A 22866-nucleotide genomic window follows, 5' to 3' on the forward strand; every position below is an offset into this window, starting at 1 on the left:
TTATTATTTTTATTCAATTCTATTTCTTCAAAAAGTCCCACAGTTTCGTTATTTTATATCTAACTTTTTTATTTTTGTTATAAAAGTAATTAAGTAAGTCATTATTATTTCTTAATTCAGGGAATAATTATAATTACTGACTTAGTTAGATAATTACAATTACTTATAATCTCGTCTTGACGATATTTTAATTGGCAAATCCACACGGATATTAAGTGATTTGCCTAATGAATTTTAAGCAACTACCCACGTACACGTCATGTTAAAACATTACAATAACCTTCATGATTTATTCCCGACAGTTTCAAATCCTGAAAGATCAAAACTTCTGAAATTACATAAAAAAATCAACACCTCAAGAAGGAACACGAATAATTTTAAACCATCCATATTTAAACGATAAAAGAAAATAAATGAATAGATTTATAAACTACCTACATAGATCATCTAAACGTATTATTACCAGTTACCAGTAGCTAAAACATTAAAGATTAATACAGCATGCATCCAGCATACAGAGGTAATGAATGGATCTTGAAGCGAATGTTATCGTAGTACGCGACCGCGGCGCACCGTCCCTCAGCCGGCTCAGTCGCGCCGCGCGCATCGACCGTTTCACCCGCACTGCGAACCCGCGATCGATCGCCTTGCGTCTGATAACGCTAACGTGTCCAGTGGCCCTCAGTGTTGTGACTTTGTGATTTTGTTATCGGTGTTATCGCTTTAGGAACATTGCCGATCCCATCCTTGTAAGTTTTTATATAGATACTATATTTAAGTTAAATTTAAGTTTGGATGATGTGATAAAAAAAATCTATTAAAAGAATAATCAAAATTTCAACTTTTAATTAGCATTTCGGCTGTAATTTTAATTTATTAAAAATTAAAGTAATTCATATAAACAACCACGTTATAATCAAAGTTGTTAAGAATTGTAGCTTAGTTTTTTTATTTAAAATGTGATTGTTATAATTGAATTCGATGAAAGCTTTAAGATGACAATTATTTTTTATTATTGAAAATCATCCATTTGTAAAGAGCATAAACCATTACTTTCTACTTAGTTAAAATCAAGTACAAGACAAGTTACCTCTCTTAACGCGACAGACACTTCTAGTTGTTAAAGCATTGAAACAAGCTTATTTTTACACTCAGACATAAAAGAGTTAACCGAAAGGGAGCAGCTGCTATAAGTGAAACAAACCAAGCTTTATTTTAGTAGAAGGTAATGTCCTTTACCGATTTTTGTAGTTTGGCTCCAATACTTAATACTGAGATGTACAAACATTGACCTTGCTGTGTTCAATACAAAAATTTAATCAATTATTAACACGCTTTTATCTATATCTATACTAATATAATAAAAATTTCTATATTTTTATGTATTAAAATAACTCAATAACTGGGCTGATTTCAATTCTTTTACTATTAAAAAGTTAGTCTTATCATAAATCTTGTAAGATTACAATGTTATCTACTATCTTGTATTATTTTAATGCATATGTGGTTACAGACTTAATGTCATAAATAATTGTTGTAAAGATTGGATTATTTACTTACAACGTCCACAATAACCTTTTAAATAATACCAATAATAAAAATAACTACAACAAATATTAACAAAAGTCGATACAATAGTAATTTCGTGATATCGTAGTATGTTTTTAAGTAAGTTTATCGCGTATTGTGAAGTAAATTAGTATAGTAACTCGTGTTTAATACATTTTAGATACCAACTTATAATACACACTTCTTTGTTGCCTAAGATCTCAGCAATTACTGAAGATTTTTGAATATTTCTTTTTTTAATAAAAAGCTCAACACTTACGTCACGTTTTAGGGTAAATATTTTGGATAAAAACCCTTATGTGGGAAAGAGACCATAAGTTGCTGCCAATATAAAGGAAGCAAGATTGCCATTGTAAGGTAATTGGTATTTTGACATTTGCAATTGAGAACTTGACAAATGCAAACAATAAATTTATAATTTCATGCGGATGAAGCCGCACGCGAACAGCTAGTATAAAATAATGTAGGTACTAAAGAGTTAAGATCTTTCTTTTAATATTCTTGAATTGTAATAAATAATTTAACGAGTATCAAAAGTTATAGAATGGCCAGTATAATTTGATATAAATCTGAATAAGAAAACTTACCTTAATGATAGACACTGCGGTCGGAAGCTCTAACGATTCCCGGGCGTCATTAGATTTATAATAAACATAGGTTTGTCCTCCTCTGTGATTACCTTACCGGGAACTCGACACATTTCCTACTCGCACGCTTTTTATTTGAAGATATCGTGTTAATGAATACTAGTACCGTTAAAATGCCTGATTGTACTTCTATTAAATTGAAACATTGCATTTTGATTAGACCTTGTAATGAATATTTAACTAAAATAATAGAATTACACAACAAATTAAAAGCTTGAAGGTCTCAAAAGGTATTTTCTTTGTTCTAACAATTAACAGTAACGTAAATTAATACAATTAAAAAAAATCAGGAACAAGAAAGAACATTTAGCACTTAGAACTGCTGAACAATCAGTTATCTTATTAGCTTACTAATAAGAGCCATCTATTCCAAATCATATAGTACGAATGTCATATAATTTCTAAACGTGTAAAGAGTACAGATAATGCAGGGTTAACAACAACTTAAGGCGTTATTTATCTATACTATTATAATAAAGTGTAAACACACACTTCTTTGTTGCCTAAGATGTCAGCAATTACAGCATATTTTTAAATAATCCTTTTATAATAATTAGCCCTACACTTACGTCACGCTAGGCTATATATTTTCACGCCATTAAACTAAGGGGGTAAATATTTTGGATAAAAAACCCGATGTCGGAAAGAGACCATAAGTTGCTGCCAACATCGACATTTGCTATTGGTAATTTGACAAACGTAAAAAATAATATAACATTTTCGTAATTTCATACGGATGAAGCCGTAAGGGAACAGCTAGAAATATATATTTTTCTTTAAAAATCAAAAATCTGTAATTAGTTAAAAAACACAATTCGTATAACGACAATAAAAACCACATCAAGAAATAAGAATATCACAAAAATTGACACATGTAAGTTAATCTCGGATTAAGAAACATTGCAAACAAATATGGTATGTAGGCCATATTAAGATTAGCCGTGGATCATTGCCACTCGAGTACTGAAACTAAAGCACATGACAGTTATTAACGACAGCACATGTGGGCGAATGAGCATAAAAAATATGTTTCCATATGACACAGAACAGAGAACAGAACCCATTGAGCGGCTGCAGAAGTTACTCGTGTATTGCGAACGATCTGCGCCTGCATCGACCCAAATGCCATCCAACCGTTTCGTTAGTCTGTTCAATTCATTACGAAGTATAATTATATGTACATATGCTGAATGTCCTTCATTACGATTTAAAAATACTTTTTCTTTTACCTCGCTATTATTGTGTTTATTACTGACTTGTCTTACTAAAATATATTAAAGCTGTGATCGAAATATATTCCATTGATGATATTGTAAATTCTATCCCAGAATCAAATTTTTTATCCTTCCTATTTCTTTATTGCTTTATGTTATCTTATCGTTCTATTAATGTAGTAAAATAAAAATAAATCTTAAAGATAGTTTAAACAACTAACGTAAGTGTGGTCGTTAGGTATACATATTTTTATTTTTTGTTTTTTACGACGTCAAATCAATTTACATAAACAAAAGTCTCGTAAGAACCCAATATTATTATGCATCATAAGTATGTTTGTTCATCCATTTGCCTAAAATTATTTTATTTTAAATACGATTTATTGAAATGAATATCAATTAATATTTACCCAGACATCGCCGGTTCCGAGCACAATCATCTATATCGTGGAAAGAGCTCATCGCGTTGATGCAATTTATAATCTACTTAAGATTTCTATTAAATTCTCTCGTACTTATGTGGTTTTTGTAGAGTCAGTTTCGCAACCGCGTCTGCAATCTAATTTAAAACCGTACAGAACCCGTTACGGCGAGTTAAAAAGCTATAAAGCGAGTGCATCGCTTGCGGTTTGACCTGTCCCTTATCGATAATCGGTATTTGATTAACATCGCGATAACTTTTAAATCGTTCTAACAACTTATTCATTCTGGCTGCGCTCCACGTTCGTGCTTCGGCAGGGAATTTGCATCTTTAAACATTGTCCTTGCACCATCCTGTTTTCATTACGTATTACGGTATTTTTCTTTTTTGTCTTTCAGAAATACTTACAAAACTTTGATAGTTTTTTATATTACAAGGTGACAATACAGCTAGCCTCCAGAATTCGTGAAAATAACGAAGCGACCGCTGCCCATAGATATGCGCATTTTATAATTCCCCTACCTTTGCGTCACATCCCCCGCTAAATCCACATTACAGCAGTTATTATTCTGTCAAGCAGATAAAAACAGGAAAATGTAATCCCTGTCTGATTCTAAGACATTACATAGAATGAAAAAGATTAAAATGTCATAGAGGTCACAACGAAGCAGAGGCATTTTCGAAAAACAATCCAAAAAAACAACTCTCGTCTGCCAGGTAAAAGATCTGTAATTAAAAAAGTAAACGTTTATAGCAATAAAATGAATAAATCTAGTTTACGATGTTGGACGATCGGCTTCTTTATCATTAGCCTTTTTAATGGCTGCTATTTAGTAAGTGATTGCGTTCTTTTTTCTTTTTTCTCAATCGAATTGTGAGTTGCTACACGAAGGGAAGTTTTGTTTTTTTTTGCATTACGTAAATAGTTATACTTTAAATAAATAAAATAAAAATATTAAACGCAAATAAACTTAAGCAACGTAACGAAAAGAACAGTTTATTAATTAATATAATGACCGGTGAACCGAGTTGCATAACTGATACAACTTGTTTATGAAAAATGTAATCTTTAACATTTATCTTATGCTTAATTAACCGTGTCGAATAATTTGAATAACTTCAAAGTAAATTAACTGTTAAAAATGTCGGTGCATTCCCAAGTTCTTTTCTGTCAAAAAATTAAATTATTTATATAAGGATTTAACAGTATTCTGTTGCTTAAAGGCGATGACAGTTCGATTGATCGATGAGCAATCTACTTTCGATCTGAACGGTCGACGATTGACTCTTGCGCCGAAATAAGACTTAATTATTCGTATATTACCTCAAACGGACTGTATATTTAAAACTAAAATCGTAGTTAAAATGCGAAAGTGATGTTTCAGCACTTACATTAAATTTGTCTAGCATTTTACAGACAATCTATACTCCAAATTACAATATTTCTAACATACGAGTATATCTACTTTCTACACTAAAAGTTAAGTGTTCTAATAAGGGTCAACTTATTGTAGATTTAATATCAGAAATCTAAATAACTCTGAGGATAGTCCTTCAGTGCCTTTGGAACAACTTTAAGGCATTTTGACAACGTTAATTGAAAATGATCCTTACTATAATTTAAATAGTTTCCATTACGTCTAAATATTATAAATTCTTTTACTAATAGATTTGTATGTATCTACAAATGAGTGAGTAATCAAAGTGTATGTAGGATTTTGCAAGAAGCTTTTAGCAACATCTGTGACTGATTCATTTGTCCTTAACGATGCATAACAGTATCTCATACTCATTTGTCTTCTAATCGCGGAGGCCATACAAAAATATGTACAGTGGGTGTTAAATATAATTTGACACAAGGTTGTTGAAATTATTGTATAAATTGCGAAATTTCAATAAACATTTTTATTTATTACGATTTCGTATCATTTTTTTTCTAATGTAATTATAGAAATACATGTGTTTTAATGTAATTAAAATGTACTCTGACCGGTCTATTAAGTGTGTGCACTAAAATGCTACTTTTAGAAATTATAATTCTGCGTAAACATTTTTTTTTTGTCAAGATTTTGCTGTACATTGATTAAGAATTGATTTGAATTAAGCCGAAACTAATGCATATCTATTTAAGACTATAGAAAAATACTTCCTTTAACTTCCTTAAATGTTGCCTGTTTCTAAGGTACAAAAGTTTAACAAGTGGATTGACAGATTACAAAAAAAAAACATTTTATTACCCCATTTATCTCAACGAACAGTAAAGTAATTATGTATCAAGCCACCGGTTCTGTATCTCATTTGTAATCGATTATATTTCATGTTCAATCGAAATATCAAGCCAGTTAAAGTTGTAAAGCAGACGAGTCGAGTCCAAACGACGCGTAATACCGGAAGCGAACTGGTTACGAGTTGATTATTAAGCATTAATTGCTATTGAAATTTTTAACAACAAGATGATCGTGAACGCATGTCGCTGAGAACTCGCTTTTTGTGCACCCATTACGTTTATTAAGTAACGATGCGACTTTCACTGGACACAACTTGTTATTACAAACGAATCACGCAATCCTTTTAGGTAACTGAATACCTACGTTCGGTTAATGAACACTCATCAAGTTACGGTACCCTAAGCTCAATGAAACATGACGATTGTGCTCCATTGCCTTATACATCATTTGACAGCGCTCCTTGTCGAAGTAACTCAAGCGTGACATAATACGAATATAAATCGATAGCCTTAGAATGTACTGAAGAATGTGTGCAGAAACGAAACGACAATTTTATATGTGAAAAAATGAATACAGTAGCCCACTGTAACACTAACAGCTGAATACTGAAACATTTAAATATGGAGAACGGTCCCAAAGCTACGCTTAAACTCCAAATTCGTTTTAAATTTTGACGTCTACCAGATTATAATCGTCGCTTACGAAACGAGTATTTAGATTCGTTTCACTATTCGGCCATTACTGCCACAAAAACAGGAAAGTAGTATAGTAGGTTTTTAATACTTTTAGATTAGGGAAGTGCTTTAAAGAACTGAGTTTTATATTGAGGAAAACATAGTAAGTAATGTGAGGGTAAAGTTCACTTCAAAATTCAAATAAATAGATATAAAAAAACTTGATTCCTTTGTCACCGCGTATTCACTTTATCGACGTGATGTGCCGTGATTTAAAACATAATATCATGCTAGTTTATAGAAAGCAGGCAGTAATTACAGTTCCATGTCCAAGCTACTGCGGACATCAATCAAGAAGATTATCAGCATATATGTATTAGATTATATTATAATGTACTGTAAAGAAAATAACTTGTCATAAAAACTTTTGCTATCAACACATAATGTTAAACACTTTGTACGTGTTAATTTTTAGATAGGTACTTTATGAAATTTCTTACCATAGCATTAGACATTTCTCTCTTTAATATCACTTTAATGTGCGATTTATGGCATATAATTTCATATCTTAAAGTCTGATTGTATTTATTATATGTTAATATATGTATATCTATTCCAACTTCGCGCTCCGAGAGTTTTGTTTTGGAGATACAAAGAAAGCAATTAAATATACCTATTATGTTTACGATTCTGAGTGTAATAAATGTCATCTTTATCAGTTTGTTGAAAAACGGTCCGTGCAAGTTGACATTGCGAGCAGTCAGGTATAAACCGATGGGACGAGGACGGTCATTTTAGTGTATTGACACGAACAACTCGCGGAACGTTTTAATGTTTTATTATTAAACAAAAATTTACTTTCTATGACATTTAATACACCCTTTAAATATTAAAAATCTAGTGCATTAATAAAATACAACCGAAACTTAAAAATAAAAATTATTTGAAAGATTTTTTAAGGCTCTTAATGTTGAATCACTAATTACTAAATTAAAATATTAGTGGACTAAGCATTTTATTACATACAGCTAGTAACTTAAAAGTTAAAAATAATAAAAATGTATTGTCATATCATTTGATTACGGTATAAAAGAATGGAATGCCAATAAAGTAAATGTGGTTTTGGATGCTTTTACCACAAAAAAAGCTTCACTTGTTCCATGACCGTGAAGCGTGTCGGACGTCTGGAGATAATTGTTTTAATTGCAGAATTGTTAATATCAAACGCGGAACAAATCACATCTCGCCGACGAGAGTTCCGGATAAATCTATCGTGTTATGATCTACTTGTTTCCAAAAGTAAATTACAACCTTATACTAATGATGTTATATAAAATAGTGTAACATCTACTGATGACACAATTTAAGGTGACCCTAAAACACGTTCTGGCAAGAAATGTTTTCGGTGACATACGATAACTGCTTTATTTTTATATTTTACGAATGAGAGATGATACTTGTAAAATAAATAAAAAGCTAATAAAAAAAAATCATACATATTTATTACCTATGTGATTTTATTAAAAGATTTAAAGAGATATAGGTCACAAGGCGCCGTAAAAGACTAGAATTTTCCATCTTAATTGGACATTGAAGAATTATGATAAAATTCTGTATCATGTTATCATAATAGTTAGTTTCTTACATATGACCGCATTTTTCTCTACAAAGCAAGTTTTAAATTGTGAAATCATAGTTCCACACAATCTTTACTCTATCGTTAGGTCATAGACTTAAACGCTAGGCTATTCCGATATAAATTTATCTTAACAAGTAATTATAGAAAACGCACAGACTATAAATATTAATCAAAATGCTATCGAACGCATGCTTATCATTTCACATTTATTTTAATGCTTATGTATTACATTTTGTCTTTTTAAAATCTGATTTTGTGACCGAAAACGTTTTAGTATCGTTCAATCAAGTTACTTTTACGAGTATTACTAAAAGTTAATGTCGACTCGTTTACTTTTGTCTGTTTTAAATTAAACGAAGTCTTTTACTATCAGCTGGAAGGGCAATGACCTCTTTATCTGTCCACAGATAATATAAACAATGGATAAAGGAATAAACAATACGGTCGATACCGTTAGTGTGACTTTACAGATGTAGCAATAAAATCCCAAAATTCAATAAGCTTTCGTATGCATTGTTTGCTTTCGATAAGGTGTTGCAATATGCTAAGTTTCGACGGCTCCTACGCATACAGTCGTAACTCAAAAAAGTCCCATTTAGGACAGCCACTTTAGGAAGTTTATGGCATTAAAGTTAAGAGACATCTTACATTAAAAATAACTTTGCCTTCATAACCTATAACCTTTTTTACCGACTTCCCAAAAGAATATTTTTCTTATTTCATTACATCAATATGAAGACCTTGCTACGTTTAGATCAAAGTTCGAAAAGCATTAAATTTTTCTTTTTTTCCAAAAATTAGTTATGTCTTTTTGCGTAGGACCCGTAAGTTTTATTGAAGTTTTGTAGTAGATCGTAAAGGTTGAGGTGTGGGCAGGAGGTGGACCTGTGGGCACCGCTTGTCAATGGCCGCCTACAAACGCGTCGTCCGCCCGCCCACGCGTTTGTAAATCGTGCGTTTAACAGTACACGCGACAAATTGCCCGTGGTGTGGACGCTCTCATTATATTTTATTGGTTAATGTTATTTCCTTTTTCTGCTACATACTTGCACTTATTTTACTTTCTTGCTCATCTCAATTACACTTATTAACTTCTTACGGCGTGATAATGCGATAGTAAGTTAGTAAAATCCTTTATTGTTAACAAAAATATCACGAAGTGATTAACCCATAGTCAGCTTCGTATACGATAAGGAGTCTAGTACCGGTAAGAAAATTCTTTTCTTAACGATACTATCATACTAATATTATAAATGCAAAAGTTTAGATGGATGTACGGACGATTGTTAGAGTTTGTGGCCTATACTACTGAACTCGATGAAATTTGTCGTAAATAGTCTGGAAGAAAACGTAGGCTGCTTTTGTTTTATTTTAGTTATACGCACACGGACTTGCAGGCGAAAGCTAGTTTATGAATAAATACCTCAAGTAATACTAACTCTTCTTAGCAAAGATAAGATTGGATTTCTGTCTCGTGGAAATGGATAGCACCATGTTTTTGACAAGTGAAGCTGTTATTTAATTACATTTCACAAGTATATACCCTAGCCAGCAATAAATGTAGTGCTGCACGCCACTAAGTAAACATACGTTCGCAGAAACGTGTCAAGTGGGCAGGCGTCTCGGCCGAGCACGCAACCGGGCTACGTAGGTTTCAGTAGTTGACTAACGATGCTTAGAAATGATTCATACGCTTAGAGAGTTTCTACTGGAAATTTTAATATATGTTTGTTAATTAAATTTATATTTCGCTACTTTCCTTCAAAAGTTTACCAACAATATTAACGTTTTATTTATGTTTTAATGCGTACGTGGGTTTATTAAAATTAAAATATCATAAATAAATAAGACACATAATTAGTTACAATTTAATAAAATTACAAGGAAACTTTTTCTAGAAATTATATAAATGACACACATCGGAAATTAACATATACTGTATTCCAACGTATTTTTTTAAATCAAACAAAAGAAGTTTGTAAAAGACGAACCGCTACTCAACGTGCATACAAAGTCCCTCTTCCCGAGGAATACAATTGTTTTTTTCATTGCTAATATTTGAATAATATTCCTTGGTAATAAAGACATAACATTTACAACAATGAACTTGGAATATAAATAATAAAATAAATCTTATTCACACAAAGGGATGGCCGCGTATGAGGCAATCTTGTGTAGTTTCACGGTCTACGCCCACACACAATGAAATGAGTAATCTGGGAATCGAAAAACAATTATCGATAAAAAACGTAAATGTGGCAAAATCTTTGTATTTATAGAACTTTTTATAGATTCAATTAACTGTTTCCTTGTACGTATTACATAAAAACATATTCCTAAAAATGTTTGTCAAGGTCAGATGTATTACTAATGTTACCTACATTAAAGTGCAATTTATTAAGATGCTATATGTACCGGCGGTTGATCCTTTGTCTACTAAGGCATAGTTATATTCGAATTCCTGACTAATATCAAACTGTCATACTGGAATATTCCCGGTAGACATAAGTGAATCTAAATTACCGCGGTAAACTTATTTGATTATACGTCTACTTTATTAACACTTATTAATTTTACAATATAACAATCACAAAATGTTACAGACATTTCACTCCAGGATTTTAAAAAGAAAATTTAAAGACACAAAATTCACTAATAAATGATTACGTAAAATTCCGCTGTATCCACGATTGAGGAAAACTTTCCTTCACGAAAGACATTAGCTTGTCTATTGTACAGTTTCTTTATTCTAATTTATGCAAAGCGTTACATTCATTTTCAATCTTTTCTTTGAGGTTATGTTTTTCATTTTAAACTTTAAAATAGGATTCCGAGTTCCGACAGAAATAACACAAGCCGCGTGTAGAAATATCCGCGGAAGTGGAATTAATCTCATTTTAAACTCAAAAGACACTCTACTTTAAATTGCTAAAAATCGATTTTAAACAAGTACCTATATGTAAAAACACATTATATTTTGTATTTGATTTTAATTTCTTATAATTTATAATTTAAAACTGTACCCAAAAGTCGTAAACTAATTTTAGTGAATTTGAAAATGTCCGGAAGCATTGGTTGTATCTCTACATAAACCACGCACTATAGTAATCAAAACCCGGCAAATAACAATAACAAATATAAGCTACGTCCAATAAACGTTAAAAATTAGTTGTTACACAAATTAAATTTCATGTTCAACAATAGTCAATATTTAACCAAGCCGATGGCTCAAACGGTAATGTCAGTTAAAGTAAATAACACATTACAATGGAGACAAGAAATACTTGTTTTTGACAGTAAAAAGCTATAACTTTCGAAGTTATTTCCATGATGTACACATCCGAATTAACTTAATACCATTAGGCCGGTTACACACGAGGGCAGAAAAAGTAAAGCTTAACAATAGACAACGCAGTCCTATGCTTGAACACTTACTGTTAAAACACTACTGTACTTGCTTGTGCCCTCGTGTGAAAGTGGCATTAGCGACTCTTTCAACGCCGCCCCATTGTCCTGCAATAGATGATGATAAAACTACGTGAGGGAATTTTTATGTATCCGATCTCTTGGCGTTGTTATACTGCTATTGTATTTTAGTGGTTATTGCTTTCAGATTTTCAAGCATTTTGCGAAACTAGACAGTGAATTTAAAACAATTCCATAGTCAAGTAGTTTCGAAGTTATTGACCTCTGAAAAATCATAGATCCGACATCTTTATCATGATAAAGGCATTTTTTACAATCATAGGCGACTAAATCTAAATTACCTCGATATAAATACAAGCCAGAAATAGGCATAAAGAATTGTGTAGGAAAAAAAACTTTATTGCTGTAAAAAGAGCTATAAGTAGAAAAAGCTCCGCAAACGTGATGTGCAAATGAGTTATTTAACTTTTCAGTGAACGGTCGCCTGCGCTGGCGCGGCCGCTCCATGAGCATTCCTGGCATGAGGTGAGTCACGTGCCTTATTTATAAATATAACACGACTAATAACATAACACATGTTCCCTACTCTACGCTAATAACGGCTCAAAATAATCCAACAGTTTTGTACTTATTACTGAAGTATCCGAGACGCGTTGGATACGGAAATGAAGAAACTAGATAGCGCATGTGTCATATCCTTTTAACTCCTGATGAAGTGTCATAACAATCCTGTAATACATTAGTAAATGTTATAGATCATAGTCTGGAATAACTCATAGGCTCAGTAAGTTTCTAGTTTTGCTAGGACGGAGACCCTTGCTAAAGCAAGTTAATTAACAATTAAAAAATGAACTCGGACTTAAAGGTAATGATTTAAGCAAAATATTAAGTACTCCAAGCATGAAGAAAAAATGGTCTTATTCTGTCGTTATTTAGTATGTAAAGTCTATCCACTTTATTGCGGGGGCAATTATGATTGACTATTCGCTGAAGTGATAATATAATTCTGAACACGGGAAATCGTTTTATTCAATTATTTTATGGCAACTAATAGATAACGAACGCCTATTCCTCAGCATGCGTCTGTTTTAAAATGAACTCTTCGTATATCCATTGATTATCCCGTAATTGAATTTCTATGATTTATAGACAAAATATTAATATGAAGCACTCTGATTACTTACAGGCTTATTATCATTAAGAACTCATGTAACGATAACAAGTTTCTCGTGACGGTTGAAATGTTTTTTGATAACTTATTTGTTGCCCTAAACATCATATGGCTTAAGTAACCAATCTGTTACAATGACATCGTAGAATTATCTCACAATATTGCTTAAAGCATTATTTAAAAAACTAACTTCTTCTGTCCGAGTTGTACTGAAATAACTGACGGTTATTTTGCTTGTTTTACACCTACATTATTACTAACAGACAGAATTTTTGTTTAATTCTGTAAGAAGTTGTGAGAAAAACGTCATCAACTTGCCGTCATCCCTACGGAGGGTCGGCACAGTGTGCTGCTCTTCCATTCATTTCTATCAGCCATCATATATGAACCCACTCCCTTCTAAAGCATATCCTCTTTCACACAATCCATACATACTTTCTTCGGTCTTCCTCTACCTTTGTAGCCATCCACATTCAATCTTAACACTTTCTGGTTTATGTCCCCATCGTCTCGTCGCATAACACGTCCATACCCCGCTAACCTTGCGTCTTAATTCCTCCACCACTAACGCTACTTTAAGGAATCGTATTTCAAAGAAAATATCCTTAGAGATAAGTCAGAACGACAGCTAATTACACAAAGTGGTCATACGACGCAGGAATTTCAGTGGCATACGCACAGTCGGGGAATGCAAACTATCAAGATGATAAGATGGCATTTAGAGTCGTGTCACAATGAAAGATAGTGGAATTAATTCAGTACATTCCATTGAATTCCCAGTGGTTGATATCAATACAACTTCGAAATTTGGAATAACGAGTTACAATTTTTTCACATCACACGTTCAGTAATATCAATACGACTGTGAAATTGATTTGGATACAAAAACTTTAATGTACCTATTTCTTTGAAAACACAGTGATTGACTTGTAAATAAAATAAATCATACTAATATTATAAATGCGAAAGTTTTGACGGATGAATGGATGTTTGTTAGAGTTTGTAGCCTAAATGGTTGAACGAATTTCAATAAAATTTGGCATAGATGTAGAAAATAGTCTGGAAGAATAAATAGGCAACTCACTTTTGTTGTTTTTTTTTAATTCCACGCGAACGGGATCTCGGGCGAAAGCTTGTATGAACTACAGATCACTGTTAGAAGTTGTAGTGAACATCATGTAGAAAAATAATTGTCAATATACCTACGAGAAACAAACACTAAATGTACGAATTTACATAATATCTAACTTAAATTATTTGTAAGTTGATTGTTATCAATAAAATTGTATTTTTATCTAACTGTTTACTCTTGAGAATTCTAAATAGTAACATGCATTCGCCGTCTAAAGCTCTTCGCTACCTAACTCGTCTTCAAAGCGGACACTATCTGGGCAACTTTCCTATTAAACGTCAATTGCCCAGGACGAGTAAACGCTAAAGTGTCGTGTTTGAAATAAACGTGCAGCAACGAACGACTACTGCGTTATTCTGCGGAAAAACACTTTTTTCTCTTTATGTCGGGCTTCTTGGAGACAAATCCTTACATGTAATGTCAGTCGTGAGTCCGCCATTAGTAAAGAATCACTCATATTCCTTAACGCTCCTGACTAACAAGTCAACGGCCCTAGAACAGGACCTAGCAAGCCCACTTACTCAATGCAAACAAAGCTTGCATTCAAGAGTCCCCTCTAATTAGCAACTAACACACTTCAAACAAATTACCTGTTAAGATTTGAGTTTCTCTTAGTTAATAAAATTCAATTAATCGTAATTAATTTATTTATCAAAGAAAAAATCAGAATACAGTCCTTTCGATTAACTTTCGCAAGTTGGATTAGATTCTAATATTAATATACTTCTTCGTATCTCGATATAATTATTTTAATGATAATAACCCATTACTCAATAATGTCATTAAAATAATTACAAATAATTTAATAAATACAACAGGAAGAAGTGGGATAATTTACAAATAGATTTAAGCCCCATTAAAACTGTTCCATCTAGATTATTAGATGAATATCTATCAAAGTCAATCAGTCCCGTGAACTCTTCCGGTACTCAAGCTATCGTCTGGGATATTACGTGTCTCCTCGCTGGCGCCGTTAAGAAAAACGTAATTACAAAGTGCGTAAACAAATCGAGTGAGGGAACGGCGGGGACTGACATTGGTCGTCCGCTAGGAATCTTAAGTGTGGAGTAATCTAGAAATCTTGTGCGGGCATGCACAGGGTAGGCCGACGACAATTTGAATTATGCAATTACGTGTACCGCAACCTCTGTCAGCTCGACATCACGCATTACATTTAAATACTATTTATTTGAACACAAAATGATGGGTAGTATTGACTAAACTTCTCTACAAAAAATAAGAGCGCACAACAGTTGTGTGATTGTCGATTGTTTCGCAGCCCATTCAACTGTTTAGTTGCACAACTAAAATTCAAGTAGTGTAGGCTATTTCATACAAGCTCATAGGAATCAAAGCGCGACTAAACATTTGTGCGATGGCATAGTAGTCATTAGGCGCATATTTAACTTTAACTTTGATCTTATTTGTTTTATTCCTTTAAAAAAATTGGTCAATCTCAAACGTTATTTATATGCCAACCTACTAATAGAGTAGGAATGTTGTTCGACCGCATGTACACAAGAGGCCATGCGATGTATAGGCAATAATTACTGGACCTGCGTAAGCAACACTTACGCGCACGCATAACGCTAACTCTTTGACTATAGTAAAAAAAACGCTTATCGTGTAACTTATGAAATAGTCACGTTTATACAAGAATTTGAATGCCAGCATCTTTTAATAGTACAATAAAATATCGTATTCACGCGGGACACGGTCATTAATATTTCGTGTACACGGAAATAGCAAATATAGAAGTTATTTTCAAAAGAATCAAAACTAACTTATACTCTACTAATATTTTGAGTCGCTACCGAAAAATTGACACCCTCCTTAATATTATTTACATTATAAAATTACTAGCTTTCGCCCGCGACTCCGTTCGCGTAAAATTAAAGAAAACAAGCGAGTAGCCTGTCTTTTCTTTCGGACTATCCTCTACATCTATAGCAAATTTTATAAAAATCCGTTCAGCTGTTTAGGCTAAAAACTAAAACAAACATCCATCTAAACTTTCGCATTTATAATACTAGTATGATTGAAAATGTATCCCAGATGTTACTGCATTTAGTGTGTTTTGAAAACACTAAATTACATAATTTTAAATTGAAAGTAAACCACCGTTATTACAGAGATTTAAAAATGTAAATCATGAAACAATCCTCTAAATTAGACAAGGTAAAAAATAATGCTTTTAAATTTTATTACTACACCGGTATAAAACAGTTAAATATGACATACAAAGTTAAGCAATCACTAACATAATGTCTTCGTCGTCCGGCCGGAAGATCCCACTTCCTCGCTCGCTACGTGATCCTCATTACACATTTTAAATCATAGTCATAAAATTGGCAAAAAATTGTGATGAATTAATCTTAACGTGATACATACAAATGAGGATGAAATTATGAAACATGTTATTTTAAAGTTATAAAATGGTCACGCATGATTGCTTGGCGTTGCTAAATTTAATCTAAAATACTCGATTTTTTGATACAGTATTTTTAATGTTGACTAGTAATTGAAATTGTTTAATTTATTTACATCTTAGTATTATAAGTAAACAGCTTTACCCGCGACTTCGTCCGCGTGGAATTAAAAAAAAACAAAAGCGAGTAGCCTATGTGTTCTTCCAGATTATACCCTACGTCTATGCCGATTTCAACAAGATCCGTTCAGCTGTTTAGGCTACAAACTCTAACAAACATCCAATCCAAACCTTTACATTTATAATATTAAGTGAGGTACATACTTTTATTAAAAGTCAATATTTTAATTATTGTAAAGTGTTTGATTTCATATCTTAAAATATGTAAACGAGCCTAATTACATCTTAGATCAGACTTAAATTATGTTATTAACATTTTTAGTTAAACCAGAGTTAAAACCGTCATGAAGATATACGACCAAGAAATTGGCTATTTATGAAACTTTTTTATTTCCCGCCAGTCCTTTACGGAATCACGACGCACGGATTCACATTAATTTATTTATAACTCCAACGTCCAAGCAATGCCATTCGGCGCGACGACGTCGTGCGCATGTCATTAACTTATTCTTTCCTACGAATGGTCATTAAAATTATATTAAACGCTCATACGATCCATAATCGAGTTCATTTAAGTGAAAAATAGACCGCTAGTTGAGGGCACGTCCTAGAAATCGACGTTGAATACGGTTACTAAACAGTACAACGAAACCGCATAGGTTTCCGGTCAACCGACTCGACTGTTGTTACAGACATTAGTGTAGTATTTATAGTATTCAAAGCATTGTATGTGGAAAGTTGTCAGTAAAATTAAAATAGACGGTTGATATTAAAGCAAGTAAAAGCTATTTTTATACATAAGTTATGTAAAGACATAAAAAAGATCATCCCTGGATAGTTAAAATTTACTGATGAAGTGAAATGCACCTGACTGGTACTCCTAAGTTTTTTTTACAATAATGTTAGTTATTAATAATTAAATTTATTGTCAGAGCAGAGTGCATGCACGGTGCGGCGGTATGGTTGTGTGAGCGGTCATCATGCGCCTCTTCCGCGGGCCGAAGCGCAGGGAAGTGACCGCGCCGCCCGCCGCGCCCCCCGCGCCCCCCGCCGCTGCGTCTCCGCGAAGAGACGCTCCGCCGCCGCACGCCCCGCAGGCCCCTCATCACTACACGCTCGTCACCGCACTCCCAGCCATGGTTATGGAGGACGATGTCAAGGAAATGAAGAAAGGTTAGTGAATGATCCAAAAACTCATTTATCAAATATGAATTCTATATCTTTAAATGTGTTCTATAATTTTTAGTGTTTGCCACTTGGGGTCGTCGAATGGGCAAGAAGCTGGACATGTTAAAAAAACCAGACGGTAAAGAGGCTTCCGAAGAAATACCTTCATCCGAAGCTGTCAACGATGAAACACCGTTGCCTGTAACCGGCCAATATAAGAAAAAACAAAATTGGAAAATGGGGCGCAGCAGTTCAGATTCAAATGCTACTAAAAAAGATAACGACACCGATTCAATTCGAAGCGGGTCAAGAGACCGATCGCCAAGTCCTTTCAAAACATTTTTCCATAGAATGGGTTCGACTGGCATGTTAAATTCATCAAAATCTCATTCTCTTAATTCACATAGAACTTCCGAGCATAGTTCTAGTCAACCAAATACTCCTTCTCTTTACCGCAGTTGCTCTACCTCTCATTTATCAACTTATGTCAAAGCTGATGATCCCTCAGATGGAATAGACTTGCAGAATAGCGAAAGCGAAAGCAATAAATCGTCGCCTTTAAAACAGAAGCATAATTTAATATCAGATGAAAATTTGGTGAGTTCTGCAACAAAGGCAATTAGCTGTGACAATATTCCTAAATTAGAAGGACAAACGAATACTCTGTCGAAAAAACCTAATTTTCCGTACGCATTTTTACGTTCAAAATTATCAGTTTTACCAGAAGAAAATAGTATGGCACACAGGCCAACAGTTTCTGTAAGACAAAGCTTTTCAGAAAGGATAGATAGAAAATCACCAAAGTTTCGAAGGGAAAGATTATACCTACCGAATTCCCGTTCAGAGGAACGATATCAAAGCAGTGATAATATAACCGTCCATGATGAAAACACATTATTTAACTCTAATCTCAGAGGAAATTGCGATTTTGCGAGAAGCTCTATGAGAAGTGTTAATGATATTGATGCAAATATCTATTCATACAGAAAAAATGACGATGTCTCTAGGCGCTCATCAATGATTTCTCAAAGGGGACCTTTAGATTATGACCCCATGCTAGTTCCAAGAAACAGAAATAGCCTGCCGGTATATGATTATTGTGCAGGACTGGGATCTTCACAAGAACTTAAGACGGATCTTGCATCTTCTAATCAGAGTATCCATCAAGAAGTTCTCCAAGCTCATCGACTAAGTAATTACGTCAGTTCCAACGAATCGGGATATGACAGCGATAGTCGACCAATGGACGAACACAGTAATCATTCCCCGCCAATATATTCGTATCATTTAATGAGTGGTACAGCAAGAGCTGACTCAAATGTAAGAAGTTTTGATGGTAATAATAGTAACTTTTCAAGGCAACTAAGTTTCAATCAAAAAATAAATGTAAACAAAATTCAACTTCCTGCAAGGCGAAGTTCTACACCGTGTGCTCTATTTCCGGTTGATAAAGATGTATCTTACGAATATGAAAATAAAGTATCTGAAAATAAACTATTTATTAATAATAACGCCAGTCAGCAAATTCAAGTGGACTACAACGATGCTAAACCACCACCACTCCCAAAGAAATCGATAAATAAAAAAATACCGTATGTTTACAAAACAGTAACATTAGATGAGCGTGTTCAAACCAGAAGAGTCAAGTTACTTCATTCCCAAATATTACCAATTCAACATTTGTCTACACCAAATTTGAATCAGAATGATATGATGAGTGACCGGCACATTCAACCTCAACATCCAATACCTGAAAGAGATATATTAGGACGGGGACCGTGCACTAAAAGGTTTAGAAAAATCAGGTTATTAAAGTCACGATTGGATGAAAGCCTTGGAGTTTATCTTGCACAACATAGAGTAGACTTCGACAATAGTGGTTCCAATTATGAAATACGTTACATTGTAGTAAAACTTGATTTTGATGGAATCGCACATAGAGACGGACGACTCCGAATAGGAGACGAAATCGTTAATGTAAATGGAAGAATATTGCGGGGATTATCGTCTTTAAAAGATGTTCAACATATAGTTAATTCATGTTCCACAGAAACCAACGTCGAAGAAAAAACTCTGTTTCAACGATACCAGGTCGATCTTGTTATGGCTCATGATGAAATAACACCGATTACTTTAAGTCGTATTATAAACAGTCAACCCTGTGAACCGATCTCTACTCCATCTTCATTAAATGTTCCTCCTGATATAATATCACAAACAGTTCACAAACCATCTTTATCTAATCAACTTACTATAGAAACACATTTTCCTGCAGAAAACCAGTACACTAAACATACGCCAAATAGTAAGAATTCCCATTCAAATAAATTCGAAGCTAATCAGAAATGTGAAATTGGAGTTCAATTTAACCATGCAGTTATATCAAATCAAAAAAGTGATGACGAAAAGTTGCTAGAAAGACGCTATACGCAACCTGGTTCATTACAAAATATTACAAATATAGAAATTTCAATGAGGTCTTCTCCAGTTCCAAGAAGTAAAGGAGCAAACGGTTATAGGCCAATATCCCTCCATAACTCCAGGCCACAACCAGTAGTAGGGAACTACGCAGCCTGCAATGAAAACACATCTAACGAAATCAAAGAGAATACATCACACTATATAAAACATGTTTCTAGATTATACCAAAATAGATCTTTCGAGAGTATACCAGACCAGTTGCGTAGCAGTAGTCGGAGTAGATTTTTCAACAGAGTTGGGTCTCAACGAAGTCCTCAGAATGCAGGCGCGCACGTGTCTCGGCAACAGGAGTACAACGTGGCTATCAATCACGAACAGCAACAATATTCAAATAGCTCGGCGCACAAAGCTGAATTCTGGAAGGGGCCAGGCCACAAGAGTTTAGGCTTTAGTATTGTCGGTGGCACTGATTCTCCAAAGGGACAAATGGGAATATTTGTTAAGACTGTCTTCCCGAACGGGCAAGCCGCTGACAAGGGAACTATCTTTGAAGGTAAACATAACAATCACAAACTGAATTGATTCGTTGAGCTGGACTAGTACTTAAATATTCTTAATTTGTAAATTACAGGTGACGAGATCTTGTCGGTTAACAATGTTCCAACTCGTGGGTTAAGCCACGCTGGAGCTATTTCGCTTTTCAAACAAGTTAAAGAAGGAAAAATCGAATTGACGCTTTCAAGACGAAGGTAATTCAATTGTAGAGATAAGTAAATATTCTTTTACTATGTCTTTTTATATTTAAACGAGGGTTATTCTAAATAAATTGTATTATTTTCAGAGCACCTAGGTCAAGATCGGTAGAACCTCTGGGTAATTTTCGCGCTGACGGCAAGTAAAACAGAACTAAAGGCATTCAAGACCCCAAAGAATTCAACATATTATGGTGTGCAATAATATTGATTTCATCAATCAGCCAAAGGCGAAATTCTATTAACTATTGTATCACAGTTTACATTTCACATTTTTGAAATGAATATAGTACGCAGTACTGGTTTTAGTACTTCCCTTAAAGTACATCGTTGTTACAACGAATATTTTAGACTATAAGCTTATTTGCTTTGTAAGATATGTATTTTAATTCTTTTATATATTTAGAAGCTATTGTATACATTGTTTTACCGAAAAACACTATATCTGGAATGTAATAGATATAAAACAGCTTTATATTATGTGAATACCATAAGACTGTATGTATAATATGATAACGTAACTTAACATTGTTATAGTATGAAATCGTTCAATATAATTATGTAGAAATGCTAGATCTCGTTTAAGATGTACTTTATGTGTACATAATCGAGTATGTTATGCATTAATTCATTTCCATTGTTAATTTATCATTTTGTAACGGAACAGACAAATCCAACGCGTTCATTTGAAAATAGACTGATGTTTTAGTTTCTTGTATGTACCTTTACTGCCAAAGTTTTAGACGTAATGCAAATAATTTTAATCTGGATGTCGACGATTCATAGATTTAATAAACTGGATACTTTGATTTAATAACGTTCAATAACAATAATTTTAACACCAATCTCAAAGGAACATGTCTCAAATGTCTGTCATGTCTCAAAGGAACAAAAGGTCAAAATAATATACAAAAAAAATTAACACAAAAGTTATCTTCAAAGAAAAGATTATTTCCTGTGTCTATTTTATTTAAATTAGCGCAAAAATAACCAGAGACATAATCTTTGTTTCATTATCATTGTTATTCTACCAGATGTATATTAAATCTATGAAAGTAATCGCAACCGAAACAAGATATGTTTAGAGACTTAAATGTGACGTAGGTTATGGATAGTATGAATTTGTAGATGCTTACAAGCAAGTGATCATAGTAATACAATCAGTCCAGTATAAGAAATAAATCAGCGAACGTACTCCGTCCAGTATATTGTAAAATACAATTGTTATGCAACTTACCTCCACTGTTACATGTGTTCTGTAATCTATCAAACTATTGGAACAGTCAATTATCTTCCCACAAACAAAATCCATAACCAGACTACCAAAGGTTTGTAAGTGGTTCGAGAAACAACTCTTGTAAATAACATGCGATACGTCTCTGCTTCGACTATTTAAAATAAAAAGCTTACATTAACAACATCTTTTTTTTATAAATAAACCACAATATAATTAAAATTACGCCAGACTAGATTAACAAGTAAAACTACTTCAGTCGAAAAGATATCGTATCAAAAAAAACACAGGGCTTCGCCAGATGTGATGCGAGATTGGCTGTACAGCCATATTGTGTTTCCTTGACCGAGTAACAGCTGTCGGTTTACTTGATATCGCACAAGATGGCGACTCCTCTTAGGATCCAATGATCAGGGTTTTTAATCGTGGGCAGCCATAGAGGTGTGATAAATGTCAAGTCCGTGCGGCATGGTTTCTTGTACACAGGACACTAGAGATATAGAGAGAATAAATATTGAGTTTCAGTGATTCAAAATTAATCATCATCAGCATTTGTCTACCTACGCCTTCCGCATCCAATGACTTCCCGCTAAGCACACTAAGTCAAAATTAAGGCTTCTAAA

The 22866-nt window shown here is 33.5% G+C and overlaps 2 protein-coding genes across 5 annotated transcripts in view; one reads left to right on the forward strand and one right to left on the reverse strand.

The window, feature by feature from the left end:
* Positions 1-573: 573 nt before the first annotated feature.
* LOC106100580 lies at positions 574-22424 on the forward strand. Of its 4 annotated transcripts, none has more exons than XM_013279474.1 (6): positions 574-749; positions 12292-12343; positions 17602-17842; positions 17916-20810; positions 20889-21006; positions 21099-22424. In XM_013279474.1, the coding sequence occupies exons 3-6, from the start codon at positions 17650-17652 to the stop codon at positions 21154-21156; spliced, it is 3264 nt and encodes a 1087-aa protein (XP_013134928.1). In that variant the 5' UTR covers positions 574-749; positions 12292-12343; positions 17602-17649; the 3' UTR covers positions 21157-22424. The 4 variants fall into 4 exon arrangements, with proteins under 4 accessions (XP_013134928.1, XP_013134929.1, XP_013134930.1 ...); XM_013279475.1 differs by having other exon boundaries at positions 17607-17842; XM_013279476.1 differs by lacking the exon at positions 12292-12343.
* LOC106100340 (dynein heavy chain 8, axonemal-like) overlaps positions 22421-22866 on the reverse strand; it is a 29843-nt gene continuing 29397 nt past the window's right edge. Inside the window, exon 89 of the mRNA XM_013279165.1 lies at positions 22421-22733. Coding sequence (XP_013134619.1) covers positions 22608-22733 — 126 coding nt within the window. The 3' untranslated portion in view covers positions 22421-22607. The remainder of the gene's footprint in view (positions 22734-22866) is intronic.

The sequence above is a fragment of the Papilio polytes genome, unplaced genomic scaffold (assembly GCF_000836215.1).
Source record: "Papilio polytes unplaced genomic scaffold, Ppol_1.0 DF824047.1, whole genome shotgun sequence".
NCBI classification, from domain to species: domain Eukaryota; kingdom Metazoa; phylum Arthropoda; class Insecta; order Lepidoptera; family Papilionidae; genus Papilio; species Papilio polytes.

Bases quoted from the DNA above. Each gene is read 5' to 3' on its own strand.
- LOC106100580 (XM_013279474.1), top strand. From the start codon at position 17,650: ATGCGCCTCTTCCGCGGGCCGAAGCGCAGGGAAGTGACCGCGCCGCCC. The intron at 20,811-20,888 runs GTAAACATAACA...TGTAAATTACAG, and splicing joins CAAGGGAACTATCTTTGAAG to GTGACGAGATCTTGTCGGTT. The intron at 21,007-21,098 runs GTAATTCAATTG...TATTATTTTCAG, and splicing joins TTGACGCTTTCAAGACGAAG to AGCACCTAGGTCAAGATCGG.